Source organism: Lutra lutra, chromosome 4 (assembly GCF_902655055.1).
Source record: "Lutra lutra chromosome 4, mLutLut1.2, whole genome shotgun sequence".
Taxonomy (NCBI): Eukaryota; Metazoa; Chordata; class Mammalia; order Carnivora; family Mustelidae; genus Lutra; species Lutra lutra.
Genome location: NC_062281.1, coordinates 145,509,330 through 145,518,991, shown reverse-complemented (window position 1 = coordinate 145,518,991; position 9,662 = coordinate 145,509,330). Strand labels below are relative to the sequence as shown.

The 9,662-nt window shown below is 53.4% G+C and overlaps 1 protein-coding gene and 1 long non-coding RNA gene across 3 annotated transcripts; one reads left to right on the top strand and one right to left on the bottom strand.

Annotated features, from left to right (window-relative positions):
- Nucleotides 1-1,485: 1,485 nt before the first annotated feature.
- On the bottom strand, nt 1,486-3,851 carry LOC125098291 (uncharacterized). Of its 2 annotated transcripts, XR_007126783.1 has the most exons (5): nt 3,391-3,851; nt 3,072-3,116; nt 2,750-2,865; nt 2,494-2,599; nt 1,486-2,069 (listed from the first exon to the last, which is right to left on the bottom strand). It is a non-coding gene; the product is annotated as an uncharacterized LOC125098291 (long non-coding RNA). The 2 variants fall into 2 exon arrangements; XR_007126782.1 differs by having other exon boundaries at nt 3,072-3,851.
- A 152-nt stretch (nt 3,852-4,003) lies between these two features.
- Nucleotides 4,004-6,484, top strand: FOXD3 (forkhead box D3). Its single transcript, XM_047723567.1, has one exon. It carries the CDS (start codon nt 4,472-4,474, stop codon nt 5,915-5,917), a length of 1,446 nt encoding a protein of 481 aa, XP_047579523.1. The 5' UTR covers nt 4,004-4,471; the 3' UTR covers nt 5,918-6,484.
- The last annotated feature ends 3,178 nt before the right edge of the window (nt 6,485-9,662 follow it).

Below are 9,662 nucleotides of genomic sequence, written 5' to 3'. Positions count from 1 at the left end.
GGAGGGGTATTTTCCAAATGAGCTCTACCTACGTTTCGTTCCCTCTGCAGTAGAGAGACGGAGGCTGCTCTCGGTGGGGGATGCTCCCCTCACTGCGCAGAACCTGGTCCCATCTCCCCGGATTATAAGAAAAGTGCACCCGCACACGGGCATGAAGATTCTGTCTCACTTCGGGCCAACGATTTATCCAAGCCATTGGCATATACTCTGACTTAAAGGAGTAGGAAGAAGGCACTTGGTTTCGCTTGGACCTGGTGAGGGGTAGGTGGGCCATTCCTGCCTCCCACACACTCTGTCCGTGCCCCTCCTCCCGTGTTGACCACTTAAGAACTCAGATTGAATTGTAATTAACTTCCTCTTCTCCGCCATAAATTGTTCCATTCAACTTCCCCCCACCCCCATCTCACCCCCCCCCCCCAGAACACACTAAATCGCCCCTCCCCCAAGACGTCTCAATTTCCATTTTATCGATCCGGACTCCACTTTTCTTGTTTCTTGTTCCTGGAAACTCGTTCGCCTCCACCACCACCACCAATCGCCCTCGACAGCTCCCGTCCGGGTGGCTGCCCCACCTGGGTACCACAGACTCTGCGGGCCCCAGGAGAAAGAGAGGGATGCTTATTCCCTTCTCCTTTGGCTGAAACGTTTCAAACCTTTTAATGAGTGAGACAGCTGGGTGCCATCTTCTTTAAATCCCTCCAGTGGAGTTTGCTTTTTGTGACCCAAGTAGTTACTCTCACTCATATAATTTTGTGTGTGTACTCCTCCTTCTTTCCATCTCCCCCAGTAACCCTCTGCAACCCAGAATATATTTATCCACATTTCTCCCTCCCCCCAATATTTCCATTCCCTCTATCACATTTTTCTTCCCCTCACTAATGTCTCTTTCTTAGCTGTGTCGCTTCTTCAGTCTCGCTCTGTCCTGAAGTTTGGGAGTATCTGACTATTTGTGGGCTCTTAGCAGCAAACTGCAATTACGCGGCAAACAGGATTTACTTAGCCCCAAATCTAGTCAGCGTAGGGCAGGTCCCTGCACCGGTATGGGCTCTGGCCCTTCCGCCCGGGCGGCGTCCTGCAGTGGGAACTGCGGGAACCTTCCGGCCTCCCACCGGGGCTGCCGCTTTGCCTCCTTCCGGCCCCGGGAGGTTGCGCTGGTGGTCCTGTCCGCCCGGAAGGGGGAGAACGGTGGCGGGTTTCCCCAGTCGAGAGTGATCGCGGGAAAATCCGCTGCCTCCGCTGGAAATCGATATTAAGCGGTTGGGCCGGTGCTGGCGATGGACGTCGCGGCCGCAGCCAGTAGGTCCTGCAACGTCTCATCATTGAGCTAATCGAGTCGAAAAGTTTCTGTAAGGGCCAGACCCGGCATCAGATGGTAACACTGATTGAACAAGAGATTAGCACAATAGATCTCTAACCGAGGGGAAGCGTTGCTTTTCACGCTACGCGCCGTAATTAATGGTATGAATCAATTAATTTGACTTTTATTGTGTCGAATGAAAAAAGAGCAACAAATGGAACTGGCGGCTGGGAGTTGTTCATCCCCCACCCCTTCCCCCAGGGAGGTTCCAATGAGACATCGGGGAATGGACGGACCAGGCCAGGTCTCGGCCGAGGGAGAGCGAGGCAGCGACCGGCAGCACCGAGGGAGTCCTGAGACCCAGCTCCGGAGGGCAGCAGAATCGAAATTAGGCTCATTTGGAGGCTACTTTCAGAGGACTACTGAGGGCAGCCCCCGAAGCCGCTACACTCCCGCGCACGCACACGTGCGCACACACACGCACGCACACACACATACACGGCACGCGGCCACGCGGGTCCAGCCTCTTGGGCTGCGATAGGGCTTGCGGCCCGCGCCTCTCACTGCAGCTGGACCACAGAAACTGCTCAAAAGTAATTTCTGAATTTTAAATTTCGGGTTCTTTTTTTATCCTTCCGACCTTCCTTTTGTAATTGTTGGGTTGCTCGGAGAGTTGCAGCCTCGACCTCTGCAGCCGGGTGCAGTGGTGGGCTGCCACCTCGCGCCGCTCGCGTCCGAGGGCCGTCTAGATGGCATTGCAAACGGTTCGGACCTGCGGGGCCACAAAAAGGTGCAGCTGCGGAAATCAACTCAGAGATGCATTTTAGGGTCGGTACAACGGGGAATGGTTTTGATACAAAAAAAAAACTTTGTGGAGTTTCGCTGTTGTCTCAGGATGGAGTAACTGCCACCGCCCCCCCTATCCCCGGCACAAACCAGAACTTTCTGCGAAACGGAGATCCAATGGACTAGTATTATATCCAGAATATTATCTAATGAAGATTAAAGTCAATCTGTGTGTCTCACTGCCTATAATGAAGTAAGTTTACGGATTTTTTTTCCCCTAGGCCAAGGACTGAGGGAATCGTAGGTGAGAGACACAGACTAAGGGAATCAGAAGCACCACTGTCCACCAAGAATTAAATCGGATTCCTCGAGCCTTCTGTAAATATTTCACCAACTATTTCCTCTCTCACCTCTCAGCCTTCTCCTCCCAGGACTCAGCGGACAGGCAGGGCTTGGGTTCAAGGAGCCCGGCCACACACGGCAGGCGCTTGCAGCTAGCTTTCAGTCGGCCTAAAACTTAAGAGAGGTGGCCCATCGCAGACTCACCCGGTCAGGAGCACTGTTCCGAGGTGCGAGGCCCGAGCGCACGGGTAATGCCACGCACCCGTGGTCGGTTTGCAATCCCCCACCCCCAATTCCAGTTAAATCCCCAGTAGCCTTTCCTACCACCAATGGTTTTCCTCGCCAAGGAAACTCGGTGTGTACTAGCCGCATCCTCGCCTCCTCCACCCGCTCTGCTACTGGTTTGCGCGGAAGTTAAATCTTGGAGGATTTACCTAAGCCTTAAGAGGAGAGAATCCACGTTAGTTAGCAGCAACTGAGAGCCTAGCCCTCCCGCAGACCCGAGGCCTCCCCTCGCTCCCAAGAGGCTGGGCACCACGGCCCGGGAAGTCACATCCGAGCTCCCGGCGTCATTCTGCCGTCCCAGCCCGAGCGCAGCGTCTAACATAGAGGCCCGGAAGCCTCCCCTCGGCTCCACTCGACTTACCCAGGCCGCTGAGTCCCGGCTCCTTCCCCAGCGCCTCATTTCCGACTTTTTCACATGTTAAGTCGTTTAACAACTCCCAGCAGCTAGTTACAGCCTCTTTATTTATAGGTTCACTGTTATTTTACGTCGTTTTTATTTCTCTCGGCAACTATTCTAATAGATTAATCAATAACTATTTTCTGACCTTCGGGAACCCCAGCTGATGCTGTTGTGGCCGCGCGGGGTGCGGGGGGAGGGTGCAATATATATATAACACGCCCACATCGAGCGGGGAAAGCAAAGACAGGTCGGGTGGTTTGGCTTTGGGGGGAAAGGATACTTGTCCCCTCAGTAGGTGTCTCCGCCTAGTGAGCAGTGAGGCAGGAGGGGGTTTGAAGTCTAATTAGCAAAACGGAGCCGGGTACGCAGCCCTTACCCAAGAGCTAAAAAGAATCAAATCCAAAAAAACTGAACAGAGACTACTAAGTTTTTCTTTAAAAAAGAGGGGGGGCGGGAATGGGAATCTCGTTCTACGTTGCCCAGTCCCAGCCTAAGGAGTGTTGGCGAAAGGGAGAAGGGGGAAGGGAGAGGGAGCAGGGAGGGCAGAGCAGCGAGAACTGCCGGGTCTTGAGGACGCTCCCAGGCCCACGCCCACACTCGCTCACACCCACCCTCCAGCACTCACACCCAGAGGCTCCCTTGACCCCGCGCGGGGTTCCAGCCTAGACTGGGGTCCGGGGGCGGGCCAGGACGCCCTCGGAGCCAGCGGGATGCTGGCGCACCGTACTGCGCTGAGTGGCGCGTCCCTTGTCCCTTTGTTGACAATTCCCAGAACCAACTTGAGTTTGGCCGGCTCCGCGGCGGCCCTGACGTCACGCGCGGTCACGTGGCCCCGCCTCCCGCTGGATCTTTAAGTAGAAAGTAATCTATCAGGCCAGTCCTTAAAACGGGACTTTCGACTACGGGGGCCTGGCGTCCCTGACACCCCCCCTCCCCCCGTTGCCCCTTCCTGCGCCCTCCGGAGCTGCTCGGCGCCCGGCGTCCCGCGCCCGTCTGCACAGCTCTTGCTCCCCACGCCCGGGCCAGAGGCCGAGGAACGCGGCCGAAGTGAGGGGGCGCGGCGTGGAGAAGCCGCCGTGGCCCGGAGCGGCATCGAGCGCCTAGTACCGAGCGCAGGGACAGCAAGAGTTTGAGGAGCGCGGCCGCGGGGGGCAGACGGCAGTGCCCGCGCCGCGCGATGCCGGGCTGCCGAGTGTGAGCCAAGCCGGGAGGGCCCCGAACCATCTACGTCCCCTCCCCTTTCCCAGTCTCCCATCTTTCGGGAGCACTCAAACCCCCTTCCCCGGAGCTCGGCGGTAGCCCCTGACGACTGCCATCGTCCGCCGATCCTTCCCCGCCGCTGCCACCAACCCCGAGGAGGGATGACCCTCTCCGGCGGCGGCAGCGCCAGCGACATGTCCGGCCAGACGGTGCTGACGGCCGAGGACGTGGACATCGATGTGGTGGGCGAGGGCGACGACGGGCTGGAGGAGAAGGACAGCGACGCGGGCTGCGAGAGCCCCGTGGGGCCGCCGGAGCTGCGCCTGGACGAGGCGGACGAGGTGACGCCCGCGGCACCCCACCATGGGCAGCCTCAGCCGCCGCACCAACAGCCTCTGGCATTGCCCAAAGAGGCAACTGGAGCCGGGGCTGGGCCGGGCGGCGAGGCGGGCGCTTCCGAACCTGACGGCTGCAAGGGCGGCGTTGGCGGCGAGGAGGGCGGCGGGAGCGGTGGCGGGCCGGGCTCCGGCAGCGGTGCAACGGGAGGCCTGGCCCCCAGTAAGCCCAAGAACAGTCTGGTGAAGCCTCCCTACTCGTACATCGCGCTCATCACTATGGCTATCCTGCAGAGTCCGCAGAAGAAGCTGACCCTGAGCGGTATCTGCGAGTTCATTAGCAACCGCTTTCCCTACTACCGGGAGAAGTTCCCCGCCTGGCAGAACAGTATCCGCCACAACCTCTCGCTCAACGACTGCTTCGTCAAGATTCCCCGCGAGCCGGGCAACCCAGGCAAGGGCAACTACTGGACCCTGGACCCGCAGTCCGAGGACATGTTCGACAACGGCAGCTTCCTGCGGCGCCGGAAGCGCTTCAAGCGCCACCAGCAGGAGCACCTGCGCGAGCAGACGGCGCTCATGATGCAGAGCTTCGGCGCTTACAGCCTAGCGGCGGCCGCAGGCGCCGCGGGGCCCTACGGCCGCCCCTACGGCCTGCACCCCGCGGCCGCGGCAGGCGCCTACTCTCACCCGGCTGCCGCGGCCGCCGCCGCCGCGGCGGCGGCGCTCCAGTACCCCTATGCGTTGCCGCCGGTGGCACCCGTGTTGCCGCCCGCGGTGCCGCTGCTGCCCTCGGGCGAGCTGGGCCGCAAAGCGGCCGCCTTCGGCTCACAGCTCGGCCCGGGCCTGCAGCTGCAGCTCAACAGCCTGGGCGCCGCCGCGGCCGCCGCGGGCACGGCGGGCGCTGCGGGCACCACGGCGTCGCTGATCAAGTCCGAGCCGAGCGCGCGGCCGTCGTTCAGCATCGAAAACATCATCGGCGGGGGCCCCGCGGCGCCCGGGGGCTCGGCAGCGGGCGCTGGGGGCGCGGGGGTAACTGGGGGCACCGGGGGCACCGGAGGCGGCAGCGCGGCGCAGTCCTTTCTACGGCCGCCGGGCACCGTGCAGTCCGCGGCGCTCATGGCCACGCATCAGCCGCTATCGCTGAGCCGGACGACGGCCACCATCGCGCCCATCCTGAGCGTGCCGCTCTCTGGACAGTTCCTGCAGCCCGCAGCCTCGGCCGCCGCTGCTGCCGCCGCTGCAGCGCAAGCAAAGTGGCCCGCTCAATAGGGACGCGCCGGTGGCCGGGACCGAGGGCCGGGTGGTGGCTGCACTTCTAGTTTGCGCGCCCCGCCCCGGGCCCGGCCCCCCTGCCCAATCCCGGACTCTGCTTCTCCTCCATTTCCTCCCCCGCGACCCCTCAACACCGACCTTCGGCGGCCTCCACCCCCTCGCGCACACCTAGGCTGGCGGAGCAAACTCTCACCGCACGCCCGCCGGGAATAGCTTGCGGTACAGGTAAAACCGAAAACCGAATTTTCCAAAAATGTACCCCGACGGCTCCTGCTCTCTGTACCGTAGGGATGGGAGGGAAATCTTTGTACATATTTGTATAAAAATTATTGACTTTCCTTTTGGGGTTCTTATTTTTTTAAGAAAAAACAAATTCAGTAGATTTAGAGCTCTGAACTTTCATTTTTTTTGAAGGTTCACTCTCCGCAGTTTTATGTGAGAAAAAAATGTATAGAGACGTTGGGAGATTTTAAATATAAAAATTTTCAAAAGGCGAAAAGTGTCATTCTATTATAGAAGTCTGTTTATATATGAATGAATATATATGGTATTCTAAATGTTATTCCATCGTGTTGTACACAACTTTGTAAATAAATTTTTAAAATGTTCACCCTAGTGTTTTATTTAGATGTCTGAGGTAAACGGCAATATTTTAAAATTGTATTTGTATTTTATCTTTACCAGAAATTCAAGGAGTTTCAAATAATGACCCTTTTAAACTTAGCTATGCATGATTGCAATGTAAGAAAAATTTAATTGAAGAAAGGAAAGAATATGCCTAATTTAAATCATATTAATATTTTTCTTTTAGTTTTCACACAAAATTGGGATGTGGGTGATGATCTCATTCATACCAATCCATTAAGTCTGACCAGATATTTCTATAGATAAAATAAGCTTCCATTTAAAAAAAAAAAAAACAACTTAAGTCTAAACAACCACACAATCTTTTAATATTTTTTTTTAAATACCAGACTTTTGTCTTCCATAATGAGAGTTCGTGGTCATTTCAATTATCCTTTCAAAAGAATGTAAATTACAAACATCCTCCATTTTAGCACTTGAATCTTACATTTTTAAAATTATTTCTTTTCATTCCTTAAGTGGAAATGGTAAATAAACACAGTTAATTTTTAAATGTATGTTATGGCAGTTTTATTTTTGCAGTGAAAATGTATTATCTATATTAATCTGATCAATAACACATAATTTTTTTTCTTTCAGAATATTTTCAAGTAAGATATTTCTTTTCTTATGGCAATAATAAATCCACAACATAATTTTGATTCCTGAAGGATTCCTACCAATGCCTCCTCTCTCCTCAACCCACAGTGTTTTGGAAGGCCAAGGAATAGGAACCTTAACACCCTTTTAAAAACAGGTGCACATCACCCCTCCCCTTTACCTTTATTCCCCTCTTTTCAAATCTTTAAAAAGCAAACCACAGTCTAGATTAGTGGGAAATGAGAGATCATAGGGCAGGAATGGGGAGATGTCCCCGTAGATTATTTTTAATGTGCGTTTCAGCTGTTGCAACCTTTAAAGTATTAAGGTAGAAATAAAACGTCTAGACGCGGAAGGCCGTTTCCCATTCACCACCAACATATCCTCAAATGGCATCAATTCTAATTATTTTGTAATTAATTTAGCTGTTACAATTACTTATGCGAAATCGCTTTTTTATACCGGAACCGGTAGCAATGCTGCCAGCTCGGCCCTATGCGCGTCCTGCTTGCAAAACACGGCCAGTCCCTGTCGGTGGCGTCCACCTCGGCTCTTGGTCGTGGAGATGCCATCCGGCTTCGGATCCGAGCTTTATTCCTTTGCTGTCGGCCTGGGCTAGGGAGTCGCTTTGAAAACCACGTCCTCGAAAATACCGAATCTGTTTTCCTGGTAAACAGTAAACATTATTGTGTCCTGAGTAAACATTACTCCTGGATCAGGGTCCTAAAATAAAACAAGCTGCCGGGGGTGAGATAGTTTAACTTGATAAACAGGAACCTGATAATCAACCTCGGCGGAGAGGCGCAACAGTAACCTTCACGGAGAAGAGATTATGGACCCCACAGTCTCAGGGCGAGTCCCTTCTAATCTCCTTTTACAAGGAAAACTAAACGGATCTAAATTTGTTTGTGTGTTGCAGCTATAAAAGTAACAAGTTGTTTCACAGTTGTGTCTGGCTAATCGGTTTTTACACAAACAGCAAATGGTACATGATTTGTGCAAACACATAGAGGTTATTTCTAATTTTAGCTGACACCCCTGGGAAAAGGGAAAGGCAGGGCTTCTTGAATTCACTTTTAGCCTCAAGAAGCTGCTGATCCAAGGCTTCTAAATGACATTGGATAACAGAGGCCTCATTCCATCCCTGATCCTTTGTTACTTATAAAATTACTCGCTCATATTTCCACGCATAGCAGCAATACCGGCCGAGCCTGAGCCCGCAGCCTGACACTCGGCCACAAGCCGCCGCTTGAGATCCGCGGGGCTTTTTCCAGCGCTGCATTAGGCTGCAGGGAGTAGAGGAGTGATCCGCCAGCAACTTTCCTTCTAGTCACTTCACAACCTTGAACTAGAGCCTGGAGATGGTCCCCTTCCTTTATTTCTTGGAGAATAGGAGTCTCCCAGATCCAGACCCCAAACGGGACGGCGGCTGTTTAAAGTGCTGGCAGATGTCTTGGAGATAGATCTGGCTGTACCCCTTTGAAAAGCTCTTTTTGGTTTAAGCTTGTTAAGCCACGAAGGTTTAGAGCAGAAGGGGAAAATACAACTATGTATAATGAACGCAAGCATTTGGTATGGGGGTGTGTGTGCTTGAAACTCACATTTGATGTGAACGCGGGCACCAGCGGTGAAAGACACGGAAATCCCCCTTTACATTGAGATTTAAAGGCAACACGACTGATATCTGCTTTTTATTCCACTTAGGCAGATTTGTTTGTAATTTTTTTAAAAAAGGAAGCGGGTTGGTTTTTATGGGGGAGAATTTTAGCTTTCGGATACACACGAATTTAAACTAGTTTCCACGTCCTCCAGCACTCATTTCTAGAAAGTGAATCCAGTTCCGAGGCCTGTAGTCCTTAGAACTTCCCCAGGACTGAGTGCCTGAGTGGAGTCCCCGCGCGCAGTTCCTCTGGGAATGGGTGTATCTTCAGGTCCAGGGAAATGCGAACCTAGGCTACACCAACATACTTGCACGGACTATGATGGGCTCTCCCTGCCATGGCGGATGTGGCCTGTAGGGGGCGACGAGCAGATGGAAAACTTACCGGTTTTGTCTCCTAGCGTCCAGCTCCAACCCTCTGAGGCCACTCCTTGTCTCAAAGTCTCTGAACACCCTGACACCCTTGCTCACCATCAGGGCCTGGGGCATCCATGTAGAATCTTGGAAAAGCCGCTTCCTCGACCTGTCTTCTGAAAGGGCCAGAGTCCCATGGGAAATTTGTCTTAAAGATTGGGAAGCAATAAAATTTAGTGACGAGGAAACATGGACTTGGTTGCTATTAAGAATTATATCTGAACTAGAGGGTATCATGCTTAGCGAAATAAGTCAATCGGAGAAAGACAACTATCATATGATCTCCCTGATATGAGGGAGAGGAGATGCAACATCTGGGGTTAAGGGGGTGGAGAAGAGTAAATGAAACAAGATGGAATTGGGAGGGAGACAAACCATAAGTGACTCTTTTTTTTTTTAAAGATTTTATTTATTTATTTGACAGACAGAGATCACAAGTAGGCA

Coding starts and splice junctions, on each gene's coding strand:
- FOXD3 (XM_047723567.1), top strand. CDS start 4,472: ATGACCCTCTCCGGCGGCGGCAGCGCCAGCGACATGTCCGGCCAGACG.